This window comes from Eptesicus fuscus, chromosome 13 (genome assembly GCF_027574615.1).
Source record: "Eptesicus fuscus isolate TK198812 chromosome 13, DD_ASM_mEF_20220401, whole genome shotgun sequence".
In the NCBI taxonomy this organism is placed as follows: Eukaryota; Metazoa; Chordata; class Mammalia; order Chiroptera; family Vespertilionidae; genus Eptesicus; species Eptesicus fuscus.
Genome location: NC_072485.1, coordinates 22,693,034 through 22,720,024, shown reverse-complemented (window position 1 = coordinate 22,720,024; position 26,991 = coordinate 22,693,034). Strand labels below are relative to the sequence as shown.

Below are 26,991 nucleotides of genomic sequence, written 5' to 3'. Positions count from 1 at the left end.
TTATTTTTAAGAACAGTTTTAGATTTAAAAATATTGATTAGAGAATTGGGAGAGTTCCCCCCATATAATTACCCCCATGCTACCTCATTCACAGTTTCCCCTATTATTAACACCTTACAATACTGTGGTACATTTGTTACAGTTAATGAATCAATGCCTATACGTTATTCAATAAATCTGTTATTCAGATTTCCTCAGTTTTTACTCAATGTCCTTTTTATGTTCCAAGGTCACATCCAAAATTCCAAGTTACATTTACTTTTATTGTCTCTTTCGGTTTCTCTCCGCTGTCAGAGATTCTCAGATTTATTTATGATAAAATGTTTATATGGAAACTTGACAATTTGGGGAAGTATTACTCAGGTGTATTGTAGGAGGCCCATCTTCTGGAATTTGTCTGATATTTTTTTAACATTTTTTAAAATTGATTTTTAGAGAGAGAGAGATCAACCTGAGAGTGGAACATCGATTGGCTGCCTTCTGCACACTTCCCATTGGGGACTGAGCCCCAAACCCAGGCATGTGCCCTAACCAGGAATCGAACTAGCAACCCATAGGTGCATGGGACGACACCCAACCAACTGACCCACACCAGCCAGGGTGTCTGATGTTTTTCTTATAATTGGCCAGAGTTTATGTGGTTTTTTTAAGAGGAAGATTATAGAGGTGAAGTGCCATTTTTATCACATCATATCAAAGGCATAAGCTATCAACATAATTGAGGACTCTCACTGAAGTAGTATTTGTCAGCATTCTCCACTATAAAATTACTACTGTGGCAAGAGGTCCCACCCACTGTGGCAAGTGGTCCCACCCCCTGCCACATGCTGCTCTGTACTCTTGAAGACAGTCCATATTGTAGTCCGCACTCGGGACAGGGTGTTACTCTTCCCTCCTTTACGTGCAGTTCTACATAGGTTATTTGGAATCTTCTGCAGGAGGGACTTATTTGTCGTCTCCAACTTTTTATTTACTCATCCATTTCTATCAGTGTGACTCAGATATTTATTTTGTATTTGTGGTTATAATTCAGTACTACTTTCTATTGTTGCTGAAATTGTTTGAGCTCTGGCCACTGGGAGCCCTTTCCTTGGGTTCCTGTGCCCCTTCGATGTGTCCCCATTGATGTGTTTGTTTTCAGGATGTCCTTCATTTCAGGCACTACAAGATGCTCCAGGCTCATGTTGTGTATTTCCTGCCCCAGTCCTGGAAACTTCTTACTTCATCAGTATCTCCAGATCTGCATTTTAGTCTTCTTTAAAAGTATCAGATTTATGTTTTTACTAATCATCTCTATTTTTTTATGTGTGTTTTCCTTTATTATTTTTAATATTTAAAAAGTATGTTTTCATTGATTTTAAAGAGAGAGGGAAAGATAGAAATATTGATGGATCAGTTGCCTCCCGCACACTCTGGGGATGGAGCTTACAGCCTGGGCATGTGCCCTGACCAGGAATAGAACCTGTGACTTCTTGGTGCATGGGTTTACACTCAGCCATAGAGCCACACTAGCTGGGCCTGTTTCCCTTTTTATCATGCAAACATATCTTTTATTTTATTTTGAATAATTCTGTTTTTACTAATTGCTTGAGCTGAACATAAAAATCAATATATTTTTAGATATATAGATATTATTGTAGATAATATGTGGATATTAATTTTCAAATAAATATGGTTGGTTCATTTTTTATTGTTGACTTTGATTTTTTTCTCTTCAAAAACTTTTTTTTAAACCAGAAGATACAGATCAGAAATTCATTTGACATCTCTCTCTCTCTTTCTCCTCCACTCTCATCTTTAATTTTCTACCTGACAAATAGAAAATCTGAGGAAATGACTTACGTTTGACCTTGTCCAAAAGCCAAAAAGCTAGTTCATGTCCCTTTAAGACCCAAGGATTATCACCTTAACAAGAATTCCTTAAGTGAAGAGAAAAAATAAATAATGGCAACCGAAAATTGCCCAAACCCAGAAAATCCCAAACATCAACTGAACTTGAGCAGATGTTTCTTTCTTTTTTAAAAAAGTGTATCTTTTTGTTAAAAGGAGGACAGATATACTCCTTTTGATAGGGGGGGACCTATAATCTAATAGAGCACCTGAATTAACCTGAAAATAATATTATTTTAAATCTTAGAACACATATAAATATATGAATAGGGGCTTAATTTTCTTATATAATAATAGAAGATTAAGTTTTTCTTAAGTTTTCTTTTCAAGGCCTGTGCGAAGCTATTAGGGAGGCGACTCAGCTGTGAATCCAGCAAGCAGAACCGAGAAGCATGGTCAGGCCAACCCATCGGGAGTCAAAGCATCATCTCGTCAACATCACCTCATCACCTGATAACTGATGACATCTTCGGAACTTCAGGACTGCACCTAGCTGCATTCTGTTCCTTAGCCCCTTTCCCTTATAATCTTGTCCCTGCAACTTGCAGGAAGGCAGGATTTGATGCTTCTAAGCATCCTCCCTTCCTTCTTGGTTGGCGAGCCTTCTCAATAAACGCCTAATGTGATTCAACCCTGCCTTCGTTATTGGACACAGTCACAGGCATCCCGAGTCTACTCCGGGGTTTCCCGGTAACACATTTCCCCCCACCCATAAACAAAAGTTTCTTCACACTTCAGACCACCACCCAATCATGACTTGTCTTTAACATCTAGTCTTTTCTTCTTTTTTAATTGCTGTTTCAGGTGCTGCAAAACACAGTTAAGACATTCAAAACTAACCACAAGCTATCAAAACTAGAGGGCTTTGCCAAAGAAGCCAGGTTCCAAAAATGCACCTAAAATTTATCACTGAACAAAAAAATAATGAGATTAGAGGTCAGGGAAATGGTGGCTTAGAGAGGCAGTCTGCAAGCGGCAGGAGGGAGGCCCTTTATTGCTGATTTTCAATTTATTTGATTGTGGTCAAGACCGCTCAATATGTTGACTCTGTAGAATTTTTATTGATACTTATTTTGTGGTCTTATATGGATAACATTTTTTGTTTCATAGGTATTTATTTTAATATTTATTGTTAAAAGTATTACATATGTGCCCATTTCCCCTCCATTGACCTCCTCCATTTCCCCTCCCCCCCACCCCAGGCGTTCAGCATCCTATTGTCTGTGTCCATGGATTAGGCATATATGCCTACAAGGTCTTTGGTTAATTATCTCCCACCCAGTCACCTTCCCCCACCTTCCCTCTGAGATTCCACACTGTTCCATGCTTCCATGTCTCTGGATCCACTCAGTTCATCAGTTTATTTTGTTACTTAGATTCCATATAGGAGTGCAATCATGTGATACTTATCTTTCTCTGACTGACTTATTTCACTTAGCATGATACTCTCCAGGTCCCTCCATGCTGCATCCAATAGTAAGAAATTCTTCTTTTTTTACTGCTGCTTAGTATCCCATGGTAAAAATACACCACAACTTTTTTACCCACTCACCTACTGATGGGCAGGCACTTGGGCTGTTTCCAGATCTTAGCTATTGCAAATCACGCTGCTATGAACATAGGGGGGCACACATTTTTTCTGATTGGTGCTTTGGGTTTCTTAGGATATATTCCTAGAAGTGGGATCAGTGGGTCAAATGGCAGTTCCACATTTAATTTTTTGAGGAAACTCCATACTGTTTTCCATAATGGTTGCACCACTCTGCATTCCCACCAGCAGTGTACGAGGATTCCCTTTTCTCCACATCCTTGCCAGCACTTGTCATTTGTTGATTTGTTGATGGTAGCCATTCTGACAGATGTGAAATGATACCTCATTGTAATTTTGATTTGTATCTCAGATGATTAGTAACTTGAAGCATTTTTCCATATGTCTCTTGGTCATCTGTATGTCCACTTTGGAGAAGTGTCTATGTAGGTCCCTTGCCCATTTTTTAATTGGATTGTTTGTCTTCCTTTTGTTAAGTTGTATGAGTTCCTTATATATTTTAGATATTAACCCTTTATCAAATGTATCATTGCCAAATATGTTCTCCCATTTCGCTTTGTTGATGGTTTCTTTTGCTGTGCAAAAACTTTATTTTGATGTAGTCCCATTTGTTTATTTTCTCCTTGGTTTCCTTTGCCTTAGGGGATGTATCTGTAAACATACTGCTATGAGAGAGTCTGAGATTTTGCTGACTGTGGTTTCTTCTAGGGTTTTTATGGTTTCACAACTTACATTTAAGTCTTTTATCCATTTTGAATTTATTCTTGTGTATGGCATAAGTTGGTGGTCTAGTTTAATTTTTTTTGCATGTATCTGTCCAATTTTCCCAAGACCATTTATTGAAAAGTCTGTCTTGACTCCATAGTATTCTCTTGCCTCCTTTGTCAAATATTAATTGAGCATAATGGCTTGGGTCGATTTTTGGGTTCTCTTTTCAGTTCCATTGATCTATAGGCCTGTTCTTGTGCCAGTACCAGGCTGTTTTGATTATGGTAGCTTTGTAGTATAATTTGAAATCTGGTATTGTGATCCCTCCAACTTTGTTTTTCTTTCTCAAAATTGCTGCAGCTATTTACAGTCCTTTTTGAGTTCATATAAATTTTTGGAGTATTTGTTCTAGCCCTGTGAAATATGCCATTGGTATTTCAATAGGGATTGCATTGAATCTGCAGATGGCCTTGGATAGTATGGACATTTTAATGATGTTGATTCTATGGGATACCCAGCTGGAATCTGAAGGGCCCCTGTGAACCTCTCTGAGGTTGTAAGGATGGACCACTCTTTTTCTTTTCTTCACATTTTTTAAAATTATTTTTTTTTAAATTTTTAAATTTCTTTATTTATTAAGGTGTCACATATTTGTCCTCATCCCCCCATTCCCATCCCCCACCCTTCCTCACGGATGCCCCTACCCCCCTGTTGTCCCCAACCATTGGTTAGGCTTGTATGCATGCACACAAGTCCTTTGGTTGATCTCTCCCCCCTACCCCCACCCTCCCTTACCCTCCCTCTGAGACCCGACAGTCCGATCGATGCCTCCTTGTTTCTGGGTCTGTTCTTGTTCATCAGTCTATGTTGTTCATCATTTCCCCTAGATGAGTGAGATCATGTGTTACTAGAAATATACTTATAAGAACCGAATGTGAGATGAGCAATAATAGTTATGCTGACAGGCAAATGAATCAGTCTGTAGTGAGTTTCTTTCTGGACCAACAGTTCTTTTGAGACCCAATTTCAATGTCCACCAGTTCCTTATGTGTACATATCGGCACTGACTTTTCAGCTCTGGATGGTGGACAAATGGTGGTAATGCAGGTCCGACTCCCTCAGGTTTGGTCTCGCCCGGACCCAGGGGCACGGCTTCACCCAGACTCAGGGGCGCGCGGCCTCACCCGGACCTGGGACCCAGCATCACCTGGGCCCCGGGGCGCGTGGCCTCACCCAGACCCAGGTGTGCGTGGCCTCATCTGGACCCGGGATCCAGCTTCACCCAGACCTGGGACCCAGCCTCACCCGGATCCAGGGGCGCACGGCCTCACCCGGACCCGGGATCCAGTTTCACCCGGACCCAGGGGCACGTGGCCTCACCCGGACCCCAGGGTGCGTGGCCTCTCTCGGACCCAGGGGCGCACGGCCTCACCCGGACCCGGGACCCAGCCTCATCTGGATCCAGGGGCGCACGGCCTCACCCGGACCCGGGAGGATGGACCACTCTTATGCCTCCATGGTCCAGGCCCCGACACAGTTGCCCAAATCTCCTGGACCCCTGACTGTGATTCCCTGGAGCTAAAGCTAGAGGCGCTGCCTCTCTGGGGTCCTGGGACACGTTCCCTGCCAATGGGTGGTCTTCCATCTTTGAGCCTATCACTGATGAAGATTTAGCCAAATATGGCTGTATCTGACCCTCAGCCCTGGGAACCACAGCGCCTCCCAGCCAAGCTACAATCTGGGCACAAAGAGTACTGACCAGCGTGGGTCCACAGTCAAGATGCTTTATCTCCTAGAAACGACCCATTTCTTAAGCTGCCAGATGTTTCTACTACTATGCCAAGCAGGGATCCCAGTTGCTAGCCAAATCGACCTCCCCATTGGGGCAGCTGCCCTAGAATGCTGTGGTACCTCTCAGGGATGCTCAGCCCACTCCTAGATGCCATGGATACGGCTGGTTTTGATATCACCTTCAGGATCCCTCCCCTGCCATGGTGTGCCTTGATAAGGAGAACATTCTGAGATGTTCTAAACTAAATTACAGCAGGAGATAGGTAGATAGATAGATAGATAGATAGATAGAGCTGTTAGTCTATTAATGGCTTGGAGCCAGCTAAGAAAGGAGAGCTCACATTCCTGTGGGTGTCTTTGGAAGTTGGGATTAATTTCCAGATGACTAGTTCTGCAGGTTATTAAGAAACTGGTTTCCACTGGACATGCTGCAGCCAGAACTTCTCTCTCTCCTGCTGCTCTGACACAATCTGGGCACAAAAAGTACTGACCAGCGTGGGTCCACAGTCCACTCCTCCCAGGCCACTGCTCAGGCCTCTGCTCAGGCTGAAATGAGGCAGTTTACCCAATGACTGTGTCAGCCAGTACTGCTTCAGGGATGTTTGTAATTTTTGAAATAATTTGCTTTCCTTGATAGAGAGAAAGAAAAGGAGAGGTATAGAGAAATAGAAACATTCATGAAAGAGAAACATCGATTGGCTGCATGACCCCGCTGGCGATGGAGCCCAAAACCCAGACATGTGCCCGGACTGGGAATGGCACCAGGGAACCTTTTAGTTCATGGGTCAATGCTCAACCACTGAGCAACACCGCCCGGGTGGCATATTTGTAATTTTACTTATGTTTTATTAAAGTTGCTATCCCCAATGTGTAGCTGCAAAATAAAGAAAGGTAAAATCCTTGAAATGCATTTAAAAATATTTTTTATTGATTTTTTACAGAGAGGAAGGGAGAGGGATAGAGAGTTAGAAACATCAATGGGAGAGAAACATCGATCAACTCCCTCCTGAGCACCCCCTACTGGGGATGCGCCCACAACCAAGGTACATGCCCTTGACCATAATTGAACCTGGGACCCTTCAGTCTGCATGCCGACGCTCTATCCATTGGGCCAAACCGGTTAGGGCTAAAATGCACTTTTATTTTTTCACTTTACTCAGCACCATTTAATGTATTAACGAACAGCTTTTTTTTAAAACTCAAAATAGGAAACCACACAGTCTATTAATACATTTAATACATTCATAAGACTTCAAACAACAAACACATTATTTATGCTACAGATTTTCAGTCTTCCTAGGACAACACAAGAAACACAGTACTCAAATTGCATGTTTTAATAAGAGCGACATGAAATCTCATTTTGACACAAAGACAGGTTAAAAACACAATAAAACCAGCACCAGCAGACTTCCTTAAGCCCCCTTCCTATCGGACTCTGGAATTCTCTCTGCTACCGTACATACCAGCATTCATTCTTCAATATACAAAAAAAGTAGATATTTAGAGGTATAGCACTAATGAGTCCTACAACAGGCTCTTCTCTCTCGGGGAGGCCTAAAGCCAACTCTTTTGCTGAATGCTGAAGAGGGAACAAGATTGGGTGAAACTTAACGCACAGTGAGACAGCTGTGGGGGGTTTGTGTCATTCACTTCCTTCTGCAGAGCACAGGAGCTGAGCTCAAACGTTAGCATAGAAATGAAAGAGGCCAAGAAATATCCCAACATTATTTTCAAGAGAAAGATTGTACTATTGTCTCTGAAGAACTTACAAAGATGCCAGGAGGAGATATTGAAGTCATCAAGTTAAATGAGAAAGAAATCCAAACTGTATGTACAGTATAACCTCAACTATGTTAAAAACAAGCCAACCAAAAGTTGAAAATTGAAAATGTTAAGTTAGTGATTGTGTTTAAGTAGTGTATCTGCAGTGACCTTTTTCTTCCTGTTACTTTTCTGTCTTTTCCGAAATTTTCTCTACAGATTTTTAAAAAACTGTTACACTAAAGGAAGCCTGATGGAAGCACTGAATGAATTGAAGCCCAGCCTATAAGGAAGTATTTGCACATTTATAAAAAGATGAAACATGCCAGGCTACTCTCTGGAGTAACTTCCCAGGGCTCTGAGGGCTTCGGCGCCTCCTCCAGCCAGGTGCAAAGTGTCTCCAGATCCTGTCTAATGAAAAACGTTGATCCAAACAGAAGTGTCATGGATTTACAAAAAGAAACAGAAATCCCACACTCGGCAGAAATTCAGTTATACTATAAACTCAGTTATCTCCTTCACACTAGAGCAGTGATGGGCAACCTTTTGAGCTTGGTGTGTCAAACTTCGCCAAAAAACTGAGCATAACTCGGGTAGTGTGTCACTTTGAGGAAAAAAACATTATTTCGCAAATGTTTCATCCTCAGGAAAAGCAAATGTTTCATCCCCGGCATGTGGCCGCCTCAGCGGCTGTGTATCATCAGAAATGGCTACGCGTGTCAGTGCTGACACACGTGTCATAGGTTCGCCATCACTGCACTAGAGTTTACAGGAGGACAGCTATTTTCTCCTATCTTCTCTGCAAATGTCAAGTTTCAAAAGACCTATCATCACGGTAACTGTAAAAAGCTAATCCTGGGGTAGAAAAAGCAATAAAACGGCACTGGAACAATAGTAACAGACAAAGCATAAAATTTAGGAAATTGTAAGAAGTGCTTTCTATAAAATGATTCCTATTAAAACACTTACATATGTACACACTCTAAGGCCCCCCATTTTTCCCTGCAAAAGGGGGCAAACCTCCCAAACCCTTTCTCCCAAGGTATCCACTGGTTTGCTCACTCAGCAAACACGGATGAGGGCTCATAATGGGAGAGGCACTGGGGTATCACAGGGCAGACAGACTTGTCCTGCCTCAAGGTCACCTCAGTCTGCTCAAAGCAGGAGGCAGCAGACACATCGCCAGCCACAATACAGCCATTAAAGGCAGATGCCACTGCTTTCTGCCAATCAAAGAACAGGCTGCAATTCTCACCGCATTATTGACACAAAGCTTCTTCCACAGAAGAGCCTTTCCCTTCACAAACTCTTCTAGGGAGGGCAGACATCACATTTTGTGACATTTACTCCTTAACATCCCAATACCTAGTGAGGTCTTTTAAGCAATGGAGCATGTGACACTCTAAGAATGAGATCTTGAAACCGAGAATAGTGATCGGTGCTATATCTAGATTAAGACTAGCCTGTTCCTTCAACAACTGAGGATTAGGAGTGCAAATTTCAATTAAAATCTTTAGTCTCGTCCATCCCTTGATTTTCTTTTTCTTTTTTTTAATTTAAGATATATTTTATTGATTTTTTACAGAGAGGAAGAGAGAGGGATAGAGAGTTAGAAACATCGATCAGCTGCCTCCTGCACACCCCCTACTGGGAATGTGCCCGCAACCAAGGTACATGCCCTGGACCGGAATCGAACCTGGGACCCTTGAGTCCGCAGGCCGACGCTCTATCCACTGAGCCAAACCGGTTTCAGCCACCCCTTGATTTTCAATATGCTCCTGTGTCTGCCGCTCCTGGTCTTTCTTCACAGCTGCCTGGTCTTCCAGGTCTTCGTAGAGCCATCTCACAACGTCCGGTCTCCTGAGTTGTCAGTCTTGACGAGGCTTCGGACAACGGGAAGGCATCGCTGTTTTAGGGTACACACTGGTAGTGTGACATTGGCAAAAATAGGCTGTCCGTCAACATTGGAGATGGCTCAGATAGTTCAGTTTGGTAAACCAGAAGCCCGTCATCTGTCCCAGCATCTCGCAGGAGCCGAAGGTGCCCTCGGTAGCTGTGCATGCGGCGGTCGTGCCCGGTGGCAGCGTGGGGTAGGGGTGCGGCCCGCTGTGGAAGTGGAGCCACACAGGACTCACGACGCCCGGGCTGTGGTTCCAGATGAGTTGGGACACACTGCAAATTCACCGAGCTCAGCACAGGCCCGGCCTCCTGGCCTCCATCTCCTCCATGGCATCCGCCTCCCTACCCCACAACCAACTCTCCCCCTCAAATGCATTTTAAAAAATCTGAATGATATAAAAAAGATATAGCTGTTAAAAACAAGAAAACAGGGCCATATTGGAGTCGCTCATGCTAGGCAGCACCTCACCAAACCAAGACTGAACTTAATGACACTCTCCCAGAAATGGAACCCACGGCAGTCCATCAGGACTCGCCTGATGAGCATCAGTTAGGTCATCTGCCTCCTGGGCCCCTCCATCCCCTAGTCCAGTGATGGGCAACCTTTTGAGCTTGGTGTGTCAAACTTCGCAAAAAAACTGAGCATAACTCGAGTAGTGTGTCACTTTGAGGAAAAAACTAACTCCAAGACTCTAGTCGCAAACGTTTCATCCTCAGGAGCAGCAAATGTTTCATCCTCGGCATGCGGCCGCGTGTCATCAGAAATGGCTACGCGTGTCAGTGCTGACACGCGTGTCATAGGTTCGCCATCACTGCCCTAAAGGAAGGTAACCTTGCAATAACCCACCCAGGTGTTTGCCTCCTATGACTTCCTGCTCCTGCCCCTTCCTGCCTGGAAAGGCCTTTCCTTTTGCACAGCTCCTGGGAGCTGCTTCCCACCTGCTCCATTGAATGCTGCCTGATTTGAATCCTTCGACTTTTAAATGACCTTCTAACGATCTAAAACAAAGTGATTCAGAAAAGTTACAAGTAAATGGACAAGCAAAACGCTATGGTGCAAATACAAACAGAAAGCAGGAGTTATGGGGCTAAAATCAGACAAGTTAGAATTGAGGCTCAAAGGCAAGTTTCACCATGAAAATATGGCCGTCATTGAATGCCCATGTAACACTGGTAAGGATAAATTACAGAAAATAAAACAGGTTAAAAGAAACGGATTAAAAATAGGATATTTTTATGTGACATTGTGATTTATAATAGGAATATATATTGATTGGGTCTTCATCCCAGTTTCTGGCACAGAGTTCCTAAAACCCTTGGAAATTCCTAAGAGATGAGAGCTGCACAGATTTTCCACTTCAAATTCACCCTTTTGCCCCCTATTACTAACACCTTACATTACTGTGGTACATTTGTTATAGTGAATGAACCAATGCCTATATGTTATTCAATAAATCTGTTATTCAGATTTCCTCAGTGTTTACCCAATGTTCATTTTATGTTCCAAGATCACATCCAAAATACCACATTACATTTGGTTTCTCTCGATTGTAATAGATTCTCAGACTTGTGTCTGACAAAATATTTATATAGAAACTTGCCAATTTGGGGAAGTATTGCTCAGGTATATTGTAGGATGCCCCTCTATTGGAGTTTATCTGATGGCTTTCTTATTGTTTAAAATAGCCTTTAAAGTTGATTGTTTAAATTTATTTTTATTTTTTGCAAAGCAAAGGTCTTTTATGGAAGTCACAGACCAGGTGCCCAGGACTGCGGCCCCACGCTGGGCCGGGAGCTCAGGCCGCGGAGCGTGGGTCCTGCCTCAAGCAGCCGGGGGACTGAGCCCGGATCTCTGGCGCCCCAGGCTTCGTAGCTACAGGATGCACAGCGCCCTTCACAGCAGGCTTTTACCAGGAACCAGCCTGCCCTGGGGCGTGTACCCAGAACCCGGTACAAAATGCCCTCTGAAAATGCATTTCAAAATAGAGACCTTTCTCCAGAACTGTAAAAGCCAGAATAATGCAAAATATTCTTTTAGGAAAGACTGATCAAAATGACCCTTAACATTCAAACCAATGCGGACCCGCTTCCTGTCTCCCCGAGACCTCCGGGCGCCGGTCAGTTCTCCATCTGCTCCAGGGCCAGCTCGCTGGGCCCAGCGGGGACACGCCCTCCTCGCGGGCGCTGTCCCAGTCCCCCGGGACCCACCTCTCCAGCCCTCCCGGGAGGCCCTCAGGCTGGGGCTGGCAGGCCAGGGTTAAAGTTAATTTTTAGAGAGAGAGAGGGAAGGAGAGAGAGAGAGAGAGGTCAATGTGAGAGTGGAACATAGATTGGCTGCCTCCTGCGCAGCCCCCACCGGGCATTGAGCCCAAAATCCAGGCATGTGCCCTGACCAGGAATAGAACTTGCAATCTCTTGGTTCATGGGTCTACACTCAACCCTAGAGCCACAATGGCCGACCTTGTTTCCCTTTTTATCATTTAATCTTGTCTTTCCTTTTCTTTTGCATAATTCTGTTTTTGTGGGTTTTTTTTACTAATTGCTTGAGCTAAAAATAAATAACAATCGAGTTTTAGATATACTAATATTATTACTGTAGATGTTATGTGGATATTAATTTTCAAATAAATATGGTTGGTTCAGTTTTTATTGTTGACTTTCTTATTTTCTCTTTAAAAGCGTTTTTATTTATTTATTTTTTAACATATTTTATTTATTTTTACAGAGAAGAAGGGAGAGGGATAGAGAGTCAGAAACATCAATGAGAGAGAGACATCGATCAGCTGCCTCCTGCACACTCCCCACTGGGGATGTGCCCGCAACCAAGGTACATGCCCTTGACCGGAATCGAACCTGGGACCCTTCAGTCCGAAGGCAGACGCTCTATCCACTGAACCAAACCAGTTTCTGCTAAAAACGTTTTTTAAACAAGAAGATACCAGATCAGAAATTCAATTGACCTCTCTCTCTCTTTCTCTCTCTCTCTCTCTCTCTCTCTCTCTCTCTCTCTCTCTCTCTCTCCTCCACTCTCATCTTTAATTTCCTACCCGACAAAAAGAAAATTTGAGGAAATGACTTAGGTCCAGCCTGTCTGAAAGCCAGAAAGGGAGTCCTTTCAAGACCCAAGGATTATCACCCCAACAAGAATTCCCTAAGTAGCCTGGCCATCGTGGCTCAGTGGTTGAGTGTGGACCTAGGAACCAGGAGGTCACGGGTTTGATTCCCGGTCAAGGGCACATGCCCGAGTTGCGGGCTGGATCCCCAGTGTAGGGCGTGCAGGAGGCAGCCCGTCTAGGATGCTCTCTCCTCATGGATGTTTCTCTCTCTCTCCCTTCCTCTCTGAAAACATTTAAAACATATATTAAAAAAAAAAAAGAAAAGAAAAAAAAAAGAAGCCCTCACCAGTTTGGCTCGGTGGATAGAGCGTCAGGCTGCGGACTGAAGGGTCCCAGGTTCGATTTCGGTCAAGGGCATGTACCTTGGTTGCCAGCACCTCCCCAGTGGGAGTTGTGCAAGAGACAGCTGATAGATGTTTCTTTCCCATCGATGTTTCTAACTCTCTATTCCTCTCCCTTCCTCTCTGTAAAAAAATCAATTAAAAAAATATATTAAGAATTCCCTTAAGTAAAGAGAAAAAGTAAATAATGGCAACCGAAAATTGCCCAAACCTAGGAAATCCCAAACATCAGCCAAACTTGAGCAGAAGTTTTTTCCTTTTTTAAGTGAGTGTACCTTTATTGTTCTCTTCTTCCCCAACCCCCAATCACAAACAGAAGTTTCTTCACACTGCAAACCATGACCCAACAATGACTTGTAAAGCATTGAGTTTTTTCTTCTTTTTTAATTGCTGTGGTTTTTTTACTAATAAAGTTTGAGGTGGAAAACACAAAGGCATTCAAAATTAACCACAGGCTATCGACACGAGCGTGCTTTGCCAAAGAAGCCAGTTTCCAAAAATGCACCTAAATTTGTCACTGAGCAAAAAATAATGAGATTAGGAGCTGGGAAAGTGGTGACTTAGCCAGGCGGTGTGGATGGGGCAGGAGGGAGGCCTTTTATTGCTGACTTCCCATTTTATTAGATTATGACCAAGAGGATTCTCAATATGTTAATTCTGAGGAATTTTTACTGATCTTTATTTTGTGGTCTTAAATTGATAACATTATGCAAATGTTTTATACGTATTTAAAAGCACTTTCCATTTGTTATGTGGTTGCAGGTTACATGATCAAAGTTGTTACAGTTGTTCAAACTTTCATAGCATTTAATTTTCCTCTCTAGTTTGATTATCAGGTTCTGAGAGGATGGTATTAATTGCTGCTAGACCAGGGTGGGTTTTCTTTCCTGTTTAATATTCATGTGGTTTGACTTCCTCGCTCCTTTATTTTTAACCTCTTAGTATGCTTAAAGACTGGAGTTTTGTTTTTATTTTTGCTTTAAAAGGTGACCTAGACCAGTGGTTGGCAAACCGAGGCTCGCGAGCCACACCCGGCTCTTTGGTCCCTTGAGTTTTTAGCAAAGGCCAGCTTAGGAATACCCTAATTAAGTTAATAACAATGTACCCACCTATATAGTTTAAGTTTAAAAAATTTGGCTCTCAAAAGAAATTTCAATCTTTGTACTGTTGATATTTGGCTCTGTTGACTAATGAGTTTGCCCACCACTGACCTAGCCAAAGTAAAGGGATTAACCAGGCCGCTAATCCATAGATCACCGTGGAAGGGCAATGAGGAGATTACTTACTATGGCCCAGGTATAAAGCCAGGCCCAAGAGGATGTGGGCTGCATTTAAAGGCCAGCTCTCAAGCAGATACCGTCTCTCTGGATCCTGCAGAACCTTCACCTGGAATTGGGATTTCGCTGGTGGACAGTAGGTCACTTGATTTCTGCTATTTGTGCTTGTAATCAAAAGAGCTTTTTTTTCCTATTACAAATTTGAAGAACTGACTATAGTTTTATATTATTTATGACTGAGAAATATGTATCTGGATATCATCCCCTTGAGTTAAAGCAAGTTTTTATTTTATTTTTTTAAAGTATGTATCAATTGATTTTTTAGAGAGAGAGAGTAAGGGGGAGGGATAGAGAGATTGAAACATCAGCAGCCCGCTGCATGCCCCTTACAGGGGATGGAGCCCACACTCCCGGAATTCATCTGGGGACCTCTTGGTTTACGGATCAACGCTCAACCATTGAGCAACACTCGCCAGGCTAGAAAACAAGTTTAAAAAGAAAAACTTGTGCCCAGCCAGTGTCTTCAATGGTTGAGCAATGAGAAAATCACCATTGGAAGCTCATATTTCGGGTTCTATCTCCAGAAGGCAGGTGATCCCGGATTCTCTCTCATTGATGTTCCTTTCTCTCTCCCCCTCTTCCCTCCTCTTTGAAATCAATACAAATATATTTAAAAAACAACACAAAAAAACTTTTTCAGACTTGTGAGGTTACCTTGTTTCTTAATATTTTCTTGGTAAAAATCACAAAGATTTTCAGCAAAAAGTCTGGCATTTAGGGAGCTGATGACCAATAATCGGGTTTCTAGATCTGGTTAAAGAGTGAATCAATTGGAAGGGACGTGGAAAATATGTGAGATAAAATCGAGGTTTTAAATTAGGGATGGGGCATTAGAATGGGGAAGGTGCTGGTTGAATTAGAGTTGAGATGGGACATGATTTTGCCTGACCTCCAGTACAGCATGTTTCGTTCAGAGGCTGAATCTGTAAAGGAAATTCTTTTCTGGGTCCTAATGTATCATAATTTGGAATCAAGATTTTACAATAGCAGAAGGCAAGCACTTTTTTGTTGTTGTTTTTCCTTTAAAGCATAAAACTAGAAAACAATGACGTGTTATATCAGAAAGCAACTTTTTCCTGGTAAGGTATCATTTATTTATGCAAAGTACAAATATTATGTGTATTTCATTTTTTGACTTCTCCTTTAGGGCCTTGTATGTCTTATTTTTTAAATTGGTTTCAAAGATGAAGGGAGAGGAGAGAGAGAAACGTCAACGATGAATGAGAATCATTGATTGGTTGCCTCCTGCACGCCCCACACTGGGGATGAAGCCCCCAACTTGGGCATGGGCCCTTGACCAGAATCGAACCCAGGGCCCTTCCACTGAGCCAAACAGGCTAGGGCTAGATTTGGTTTTGCAACTGGGACCTGGACAAAGTGAGATGACTAACTAGGCCCCTCCCCCTGAGATCCCATTGGATGAGCAATGAGGAGATTACTATGGCCCAGGTATAAAGCCAGGCCCATGAGGATTTGGGGCTGCATTTGAAGGCCAGCTCTCAAGCAGATACCGTCTCTCTGGATCCTGCAGTACCTTCACCTGGAATTGGGATTTTGCTGGTGGAAGGAAGGTCACTTGATTTCTGCTATTTTTTTAAAATTTCTTTATTGATTAAGGTATCACATATTTGTCCTCTTCTCCCCATTCCCATCCCACACCCCTCCCCACACATGCCCCCACCCCCCTGTTGTCCTTAACCGCCGGTTAGGCTCATATGCCTGCACACAAGTCCTTTGGTTGATCTCTCCCTTTACCCCCACCCTTCCCTACCCTCCCCCCGAGGCCAGACAGTCTGATCCATGCCTCCTTGTTTCTGGGTCTGTTCTTGTTCATCAGTTTATGTTGTTCATTATTTCCCCTAGATGAGGGAGATCATGTGTTACTAGAAATACACTTATAAGAACCGAAAATGAGACAAGCAATAATGGTTATGGTGACAGGCAAATGAATCAGTCTGTAGTGAGTTTCTTTCTGGGCCAACAGTTCTTTTGAGACCCAATTTCAATGTCCAACAGTTCCTTATGTGTACATGTCAGCACTGACATTTCAGTTCTGGATGGTGGACAAATGGTGGTAATGCAGGTCCGACTCTGTCTGGTTTGGTCCTGGGCAATCTGCAGTGATGCACAGCTGCTATGATTTCTACTATTTGTGCTTGTGACCCAAAGAGCTATTTTCCTATTACAAGTTTAAAGAACTGACTATAGTCTTACATTTTTTATGATTGAGATGTATGTATTAGGCTATCATTCCCTTTAGTTAAAGATTTTATTTTTTAAGTATGTTCTAATTTATTTTCTTTTAGAGAGAGAGGAAGCGAGAGGGAGAGAGGTAGAAACATCAATGAGAGTAAAATTGACCAGCAGCCCCTTAATGGGGAGTAAGCCCACAATCTGGGCATGAATACTGACCGAGAGTTCATCTGGGGACCTCTTGGTTCATGGATCAGTGCTCAGCCCCTGAGCCATACCCACCAGGCTAGAAAACAGTTTAAAAATAAAAACTTGTGCTCAGCCAGTGTCCCTCAGTGGTTGAATGTCAACCCATGAACCAGGGAATAAGCTTTGGATGCCCAGATTTCGGGCTCAATCCCCAGTGTGTGGCGTGCAGGAGGCAGCCGATCCAGGATTCTCTCTCATCATCAATGTTCCTATCTCTCTCTCCCTCTCCCTTCCTCTCTGAAGTCAATAAAAATGTACTTTAAAAAACACACAGAAAAACCTATTTTTTAGACTTTGGGTTATGTATTTTTCTTAATATATTTTTGGTAAAAACCACAAAGGGAAAAGCCTGGCATTTAGGGAGCTGGTTTAATAAGCGTGTTTCTAGATCTGATTAAAGAGTGAATCAATTGGCAGGGTCTTGGAAAATATGTGAGATAAAATCAGAGTTTTTTTTGTTTGTTTGTTTTTTTGTGCTGACAGTTATTATTTCCTTGAACTTAAGCTGTTTTTTTAAAAATATATATATATTTTTCTTGATTTTCAGAGAGGAAGGGAGAGGGAGAGAGAGATAGAAACAGCAATGATGAGGGAGAATCACTGATGGGCTGCCTCCTGCAGGCCCCACAATGGGGATCGCCCACAACCCAGGCATGTGCCCTGAGTGGGAGTTGAACCATGATCTACAGGTTCATGGTTTGATGCTTAATCACCAAAGCACACTCCCCAGGCCATATATGTATCCTAATTTGGAATCAAGATATTAGAGTAACAGAAGGCAAGCACTGTTTAAATTTTTATTTATTTTTAATTTTTTTATTGATTTTTTACAGAGAGGAAGGGAAAGAGAGAGTTAGAAACATTGATGAGAGAGAAACATCGATCAGCTGCCTCCTGCACACTCCCTACGGGGGATGTGCCCGCAACCACGGTACGTGCCCTTGACCGGAATCGAACCTGGGACCTTTAAGTCCGAAGGCTGATGCTCTATCCACTTAGCCAAACCGGTTTCAGTGGCAAGCACTTTTCAGTTGTGGTTTTTGCCGTAAAACAGTTCAGAACAATAACATTTTATATCAGAAAGCAACTTTATTCCTGGAAAAGTCTCATTTATTTATGCAAAGTACAAGTATATTTGTATTATATTAATTGACTTCTCCATTAGGGCCTTGTATTACTTTTTCTTTTTTTTTCAAAGAGAAAGGGGGAAGAAGAGAGAGAGAAAACACCAATGCTGAGAGGGAATCATTGATCAGCTGCCTCCTGAATGTCCCCCACTGGGGATCAAGCCCACAACCCAGGCATGTGCCCTGACTGGGAGTCGAACCATGATCTACTGATTCATAGGTTGATGCTTAACCATGGAGGCACACTACCCGGGTCGCCTATGTACTTTTGAGAAAGTGATCTATTTTAGTTTTCAAAAGTACTAGCAACAAGGTGTTCATAAGATTAAACTTTAATTTTTTAAAACTTTCCCTGGTGCATTTTTACATGTGTCCCCTATTTTATCATACAGTGCCTATTTGTACGTTTCACGCTTGTATCTTTTCACTTCTAATGTTCTTTCCTAAGAATCAGGTTTTAGAATAATTTCTATTAGGTGTTAGGGGTGTGTGTGTGTGTGTGTGTATAATTATTTACCAATATTCTGTGTTCTTGTCTTCCTGTTTAGCTTTTAAACTTCCTTGAGGAGACTCTCCGCTATTTGGGGCGAGGAGCCATCCAGGCACCGAAGCTGTGACTCAGGAGAAGCCTCAGAGACTCCAACACCCCCACAGGGGAGCCGATCCACAGGGGAGCCTCACAGAGCTGCAGGCTGAGCCTGGCAGCGCCAAGTGTCTGCTCCCTGGGAACTGGTCCATGTCCTTCAGGCACAAAAAGTACTGACCAGCGTGGGTCCCCTTGGTGAGGCCGAAAGCCTGGAAAAGGCTTATTTGTCAAACACTCAATCTGAGTGACTGCGTCACAGACACACCAAAACTTAAAAAAAAAAAAAAAGAATAGAGAAGACATTGCTCCCTCATTCTCAGCTATCTAAAACATCCTTAAGAACCTGGGACTCCCCTGCTTACATGGCAGCCATGATGTCTAATGAACCAAGTGGGATAATCATGACCTTCCACCCAACCATGGAAGAATTTAAAGATTTCAACAAATATATTGGTTACATGGAATCCCAAGGTGCCCACCGAGCTGGCCTGGCTAAGATCATTCCACCCAAGGAATGGAAAGCCAGACAGACCTACGATGATGTCAATGACCTCGTAATAGCCACTCCCCTCCAGCAGGTGGCGTCTGGGCGAGCAGGTGTGTTCATTCAATACCACAAAAAGAAGAGGGCCATGACAGTGGGGGAGTATCGCCTGCTGGCCAACAGTGGACAATACCAGACTCCACCACACTTGGATTTTGAGGATCTGGAGCGGAAATACTGGAAGACGCGCCTGTACGATTCGCCCATATATGGCGCTGACGTCAGTGGCACCTTGTTTGATGCCAACACTAAACAATGGAACCTTGGCCACCTGGGAACCATCCAGGACCTGCTGGAGCAGGAGTGTGGGGTGGTCATCGAAGGCGTCAACACCCCCTACCTGTACTTTGGCATGTGGAAGACCACCTTCGCCTGGCACACGGAGGACATGGACCTTTACAGCATCAACTACCTGCACTTCGGGGAGCCCAAGACGTGGTACGCGGTGCCCCCAGAGCACGGCCAGCGCCTGGAGCGCCTGGCCAGGGAGCTTTTCCCGGGCAGCTCTCGGGGCTGCGAGGCCTTCCTGCGGCACAAGGTGGCCCTCATCTCGCCCAGTGTCCTCAAGGAGAACGGGGTCCCGTTCAGTCGCATCACCCAGGAGGCTGGGGAGTTCATGGTGACGTTTCCCTACGGCTACCACGCTGGCTTCAACCACGGCTTCAACTGTGCGGAGGCCATCAACTTTGCCACCCCGCGCTGGATCGACTATGGCAAAGTGGCCTCTCAGTGCAGCTGCGGGGAGGCCAGGGTGAGCTTTTCCATGGACGTGTTTGTGCGCATCCTGCAGCCCGAGCGCTATGAGCTGTGGAAGCGCGGGGAGGACCGGACTGCTGTGGACCACGTGGAGCCCACGGCGCCGGGCAGCCGGGAGCTGAGCGCCTGGAGGGAGGGCCGGGCGGCCTGGAGATCTGCGCTGGGCCTGAGGCACCTCCAGCCCCGTCGGGCCACGCACACCCCTCCATCAGTGGGCACGGGCCGTGGGTCCCGCCGCCACCGCGGCAGCCGGGCCCCTGTGCGCCAGCCATCCCTGCGCCCCTGGCCAGCCCCGGGTTCTGCCTCCGCCGCCCAGCCCGCGGCCTTCTCCTTGAAGTCCGACCCATCCTCACAGCCAACCTCCGGCCCATCTGCCCAGGATCTCCAGCCAACTGGCACACGTGGTCGTGGTCGTGGGAATGGTCGTCGACCTCGGGAACAGGGGACTCAAGAGTCGATTGTTCAGGCCCCGGCTAAGAGGCGCCGCCTAGTGGGCGCAGTGCACACAGCTCCGGATCCTCAAGTCCAGCCTGTGCCTGAGGACAAACCCTCCATGGACAGCCCAGCACCGCTGGACCCAGCATCCTAAGGTGGCTTTTGGGTGCCGCTGTGCTCCCGTCCCCGAAACCCAGGGGACGCCTACCTTTGTTCTCCATGTTCTTTTGTGTGGAGATTCATCGAGCCTGGCCACATTTACATCTCAAGGCTGTGAGCAACTTTGTAAGTCACTGGTCTTGCATGAGAGTTCCCCGGTGTTGCCTCTGGACTGGCTGAGTCCCTGGTATTTAACAAGATCGCCATAGTTTATTCTTCCTCCCAGGCCCTGGAATGTCTTTGGACACTGCTAACTCCTGTGTGGCCAATTGAGCTTTCACCCACTGGACACCCCATGTCTATGTGCACCCTAAAGGTTCTGCTGAGTTTGCCAAAGACTGATCTACCCCAGACTCCCATCCTCTGGAACAGCTGTGGATGTTGCCCATCTTCAGAAGAATCCTGGGCTTTGGTTCCCCTCCAGTCTCCCTCCCTTTTCTTTCTTCCTTCCCCTGCCCCTCCACCCCGCTTTCCTGCTAAACCAGGCCCTTTTGACCAGTTAGGTCAGCAGAGGCTCAAAAATCAGTTATGATCTTTCTGAGTCATTGATATGTTTAAAATGCTGTCACCAGTATTTGTTCACAAATATATTAAAGGTAACTGATATCTGACTTTTTTTTTCTAATATTGTTCATTCAACCAATTGAGGGTTTGAGGTTACTGTTTTCTGCACTTTTCCTACTAATTATATCAAAACATTTTAAGCAAAACATATTCTTATGGCCTAGTAAAATTGTGTGGAGTTGGTGAATGAAGTGGGGATGGTTGTTGGGTTCTGCTTGACCGCCTGGCTTGGGAATTGGATGTATAGACATTATCTTAAGGATGACTTGGTAGAAATCATTTGGCATTTGGCTGAGCAATAGAACCGAGTTGCTGGGAGAGATGAGCAAGCAGAGGACAAAAGTACCGTCATCCAAATTTTTTCTCTTCAAGTCTTCTTTTTCAAAGCTATATGTATGTATTTATTTTAATATTTCAATATATTGTTATTGATTTCAGAGAGGAAAGGAGAGGGAGAGAGAGAAACATCAATGATGAGAGAGAATCATTGATCAGCTATCTCCTGCACACTCCTAACAGAGGATCGAGCCCACAACCCAGGCATATGCCCTGATCAGGAATCAAACTGTGACCTCCTGGTTCATATGTAGATGCTTACCCACAGAGCCATTCCAGTCGGACTATATCTATATTTCATGTGGTTAATTCACTGGTTCATTTCAATAAACAAATCCATTAAATAAATTAACAAGACCATTTCAATTGGTAATATGTGGGGATGGGACGGTAGGGCAGAATTGGCAGGGGCTGGCATGGGTTCTGGTGATCAGGGAAAGCTTAGAACAGGAGACCTTTCTGAGACCCAACTGACAAAAGGAATTGGTTTCCACTTAGAGAAAACAGAAAATGTAATAGCTCTAGTGTGGAATAGAAAGAAAGCTTGTTTGTATGAGTCATAGAACAGAAGAAGGAGAACCGTAGGACCTTGTGACTCATATTAGGTATTTGAATATTTTTCTTTTTAAAATCATTTATTAATTTTTATTAATTTCAGAGAGAAAGGGGGAGGGAGAGAGAGAGATAGAAACATCAATGATAAGAATCATTGATCGGCTGCCTCCTGCATGCCCCCCTACTGGGGATCGAGCCCACAACCCAGGTATGTGCCCTTGACCGGAACTGAACCCAGGGCCCTTCGGTCCGCAGGCCGATGCTCTATCCACTGAGCCAAACCAACTAGTGTGGTATTGGAATATTTTTCAACTTGAAATAAGGCAGTGGCAATTTAAAACAGCGCTTGACATGATGTGACATACATTTTCAATCAGCATAGCTCTGTGGACAATGGGGGCAGAAGTATTTAGAATATCTAAGTGATACAAAGGAGAGTTGGTGGTTATTTTGACTTAAGCTTTACTAATGAAGATGCACAGAGTGGACAAACTCAGAATAAATTTTGGAAATTAAAAATGATAGTTTGGATACAAAAGGAAACATTTCAAAGAAGCAAATCACCTTTCCCCTGGTCCCAGCTCTCCCTTACAGAATTTCAGTAACCCTCAGGAATATGAAGCACCGAATAAAGTGAAGAGCAGTGAGTACCCTCCTGTGAAGCTAGTGAGTGTGTAATTGGTGAAAACTATTGAGAAACAGTAGCAAGATAAAATTTTGAACTCACATAACCTATGACCAAGAGATTAATTTGTAGGCACTAGTGCGGGGTACTCCAATAGATGTCTGGGAGAATGTCCACAGCAACTGAGTAAGAGGTCAGAAGAGGAAACAATGCAAAGGCCCATCGGCAGTAGAAACATTTATACAATTGAATGCAGCCCCCAAACAAAACAAAGCCAGTTATGTGTGTGACACGATGAAGGAAAAATACACACGAAAGGGTACATTAAAACATTCTCTTTTTTTTATATATATAGATTTTTTACAGAGAGGAAGGGAGAGGGATAGAGAGTCAGAAACATGGATGAGACAGAAACATCGATCAGCTGCCTCCTGCACACCTCCCTACTGGGGATGTGCCCGCAACCAAGGTACATGCCCTTGACTGGAATCGAACCTGGTACCCTTCAGTCCCCATGCCGGCACTCTATCCACTGAGCCAAACTAGTTAGGGCAAAACATTCTCTTCTTAAAGGTTTATTTATTTTTAAAGGTTTTATAAAGTTTTTTAAAAAATGGTAACAGTTTTAATTTCATATTGTTTACTGAAATTAATATGCTAGCAGTTCGGACAGGTTAATTGGAGAGGCGGATGAGGCAGTACTCCCGAAGGAGGAGCCTGAGTCAGGTACTAAGTGACTGGCAATATAGTATTTCTTGACCTGGGTGATGGTTCTACTTTGTTCCCTCTACGGTTATCAATAGATGTTAATAGTTCCTAATATGTGTAAGTTAAGCTGTATCAATATGCTTTGTGAACTTCTGTAAGCACATATTTTATAATTTTAAAAAATGTTAAAGAAACCTTTCTGCTTTAAAAAAATTATCATGTACTGGTTTATAGAATTGTTTGTTTTATATTGTGCTGTATCATTTTGTAGACTGTTTTAAAAAATAGATTATATTTCTAATTTTTTCATTCTCCTATTCTTCTTTGACACCTCTTATTTATTATTTTATTACACTTAGTGATACTTTATTTATTTATTTTTAAAATGTATTTTATTGGTTTTTTACAGAGAGGAAGGGAGAGGGATAGAGAGTTAGAAACATCGATGAGCTGCTTCCTGCACACCCCCTACTGGGCATATGCCCGAAACCAAGGTACATGCCCTTGACCGGAATTGAACCTGGGACCTTTCAGTCCTCAGGCTGACGCTCTATCCACTGAGCCAAACCGGTTAGGGCTGATACTTTATTTTTAAGAACAGTTTTAGATTTAAAAATATTGATTAGAGAATTGGGAGAGTTCCCCCCATATAATTACCCCCATGCTACCTCATTCACAGTTTCCCCTATTATTAACACCTTACAATACTGTGGTACATTTGTTACAGTTAATGAATCAATGCCTATACGTTATTCAATAAATCTGTTATTCAGATTTCCTCAGTTTTTACTCAATGTCCTTTTTATGTTCCAAGGTCACATCCAAAATTCCAAGTTACATTTACTTTTATTGTCTCTTTCGGTTTCTCTCCGCTGTCAGAGATTCTCAGATTTATTTATGATAAAATGTTTATATGGAAACTTGACAATTTGGGGAAGTATTACTCAGGTGTATTGTAGGAGGCCCATCTTCTGGAATTTGTCTGATATTTTTTTAACATTTTTTAAAATTGATTTTTAGAGAGAGAGAGATATCAACCTGAGAGTGGAACATCGATTGGCTGCCTTCTGCACACTTCCCATTGGGGACTGAGCCCAAAACCCAGGCGTGTGCCCTAACCAGGAATCGAACTAGCAACCCGTAGGTGCATGGGACGACACCCAACCAACTGACCCACACCAGCCAGGGTGTCTGATGTTTTTCTTATAATTGGCCAGAGTTTATGTGTTTTTTTTAAGAGGAAGATTATAGAGGTGAAGTGCCATTTTTATCACATCATATCAAAGGCATAAGCTATCAACATAATTGAGGACTCTCACTGAAGTAGTATTTGTCAGCATTCTCCACTATAAAATTACTACTGTGGCAAGAGGTCCCACCCACTGTGGCAAGTGGTCCCACCCCCTGCCACATGCTGCTCTGTACTCTTGAAGACAGTCCATATTGTAGTCCGCACTCGGGACAGGGTGTTACTCTTCCCTCCTTTACGTGCAGTTCTACATAGGTTATTTGGAATCTTCTCCAGGAAGGACTTATTTGTCGTCTCCAACTTTTTATTTACTCATCCATTTCTATCAGTGTGACTCAGATATTTATTTTGTATTTGTGGTTATAATTCAGTACTACTTTCTATTGTTGCTGAAATTGTTTGAGCTCTGGCCACTGGGAGCCCTTTCCTTGGGTTCCTGTGCCCCTTTGATGTGTCCCCATTGATGTGTTTGTTTTCAGGATGTCCTTCATTTCAGGCACTACAAGATGCTCCAGGCTCATGTTGTGTATTTCCTGCCCCAGTCCTGGAAACTTCTTACTTCATCAGTATCTCCAGATCCGCATTTTAGTCTTCTTTAAAAGTACCAGATTTATGTTTTTACTAATCATCTCTATTTTTTTATGTGTGTTTTCCTTTATTATTTTTAATATTTAAAAAGTATGTTTTTATTGATTTTAAAGAGAGAGGGAAAGATAGAAATATTGATGGATCAGTTGCCTCCCGCACACTCTGGGGATGGAGCTTACAGCCTGGGCATGTGCCCTGACCAGGAATAGAACCTGTGACTTCTTGGTGCATGGGTTTACACTCAGCCATAGAGCCACACTAGCTGGGCCTGTTTCCCTTTTTATCATGCAAACATATCTTTTATTTTATTTTGAATAATTCTGTTTTTACTAATTGCTTGAGCTGAACATAAAAATCAATATATTTTTAGATATATAGATATTATTGTAGATAATATGTGGATATTAATTTTCAAATAAATATGGTTGGTTCATTTTTTATTGTTGACTTTGATTTTTTTTCTCTTCAAAACTTTTTTTTTAAACCAGAAGATACCAGATCAGAAATTCATTTGACATCTCTCTCTCTTTCTCCTCCACTCTCATCTTTAATTTTCCACCTGACAAATAGAAAATCTGAGGAAATGACTTACGTTTGACCTTGTCCAAAAGCCAAAAAGCTAGTTCATGTCCCTTTAAGACCCAAGGATTATCACCTTAACAAGAATTCCTTAAGTGAAGAGAAAAAATAAATAATGGCAACCGAAAATTGCCCAAACCCAGAAAATCCCAAACATCAACTGAACTTGAGCAGATGTTTCTTTCTTTTTTAAAAAAGTGTATCTTTTTGTTAAAAGGAGGACAGATATACTCCTTTTGATAGGGGGGACCTATAATCTAATAGAGCACCTGAATTAACCTGAAAATAATATTATTTTAAATCTTAGAACACATATAAATATATGAATAGGGGGTTAATTTTCTTATATAATAATAGAAGATTAAGTTTTTCTTAAGTTTTCTTTTCAAGGCCTGTGCGAAGCTATTAGGGAGGCGACTCAGCTGTGAATCCAGCAAGCAGAACCGAGAAGCATGGTCAGGCCAACCCATCGGGAGTCAAAGCATCATCTCGTCAACATCACCTCATCACCTGATAACTGATGACATCTTCGGAATTTCAGGACTGCGCGTAGCTGCATTCCGTTCCTTAGCCCCTTTCCCTTATAATCTTGTCCCTGCAACTTGCAGGAAGGCAGGATTTGATGCTTCTAAGCATCCTCCCTTCCTTCTTGGTTGGCGAGCCTTCTCAATAAACGCCTAATGTGATTCAACCCTGCCTTCGTTATTGGACACAGTCACAGGCATCCCGAGTCTACCCCGGGGTTTCCCGGTAACACATTTCCCCCCACCCATAAACAAAAGTTTCTTCACACTTCAGACCACCACCCAACCATGACTTATCTTTAACATCTAGTCTTTTCTTCTTTTTTAATTGCTGTTTCAGGTGCTGCAAAACACAGTTAAGACATTCAAAACTAACCACAAGCTATCAAAACTAGAGGGCTTTGCCAAAGAAGCCAGGTTCCAAAAATGCACCTAAAATTTATCACTGAACAAAAAGATAATGAGATTAGAGGTCAGGGAAATGGTGGCTTAGAGCGGCAGTCTGCAAGGGGCAGGAGGGAGGCCTTTTATTGCTGATTTTCAATTTATTTGATTGTGGTCAAGACCGCTCAATATGTTGATTCTGTAGAATTTTTATTGATACTTATTTTGTGGTCTTATATGGATAACATTTTTTGTTTCGTAGGTATTTATTTTAATATTTATTGTTAAAAGTATTACATATATCCCCATTTCCCCTCCATTGACCTCCTCCATTTCCTCTCCCCCCCACCCCAGGCGTTCAGCATCCTATTGTCTGTGTCCATGGATTAGGCATATATGCCTACAAGGTCTTTGGTTAATTATCTCCCACCCAGT

The 26,991-nt window shown here is 43.1% G+C and overlaps 1 protein-coding gene and 1 pseudogene across 1 annotated transcript; one reads left to right on the top strand and one right to left on the bottom strand.

The window, feature by feature from the left end:
- Nucleotides 1-8,760: 8,760 nt before the first annotated feature.
- LOC129151157 (von Hippel-Lindau disease tumor suppressor-like) lies at nt 8,761-15,298 on the bottom strand (annotated as a pseudogene).
- A 3,614-nt stretch (nt 15,299-18,912) lies between these two features.
- On the top strand, nt 18,913-21,055 carry LOC129151342 (lysine-specific demethylase 4D-like). The gene has a single exon (XM_054725768.1). The coding sequence runs from the start codon at nt 18,913-18,915 to the stop codon at nt 20,437-20,439; it is 1,527 nt and encodes a 508-aa protein (XP_054581743.1). The 3' UTR covers nt 20,440-21,055.
- The last annotated feature ends 5,936 nt before the right edge of the window (nt 21,056-26,991 follow it).

Bases quoted from the DNA above. Each gene is read 5' to 3' on its own strand.
- LOC129151342 (XM_054725768.1), top strand. From the start codon at position 18,913: ATGGCAGCCATGATGTCTAATGAACCAAGTGGGATAATCATGACCTTC.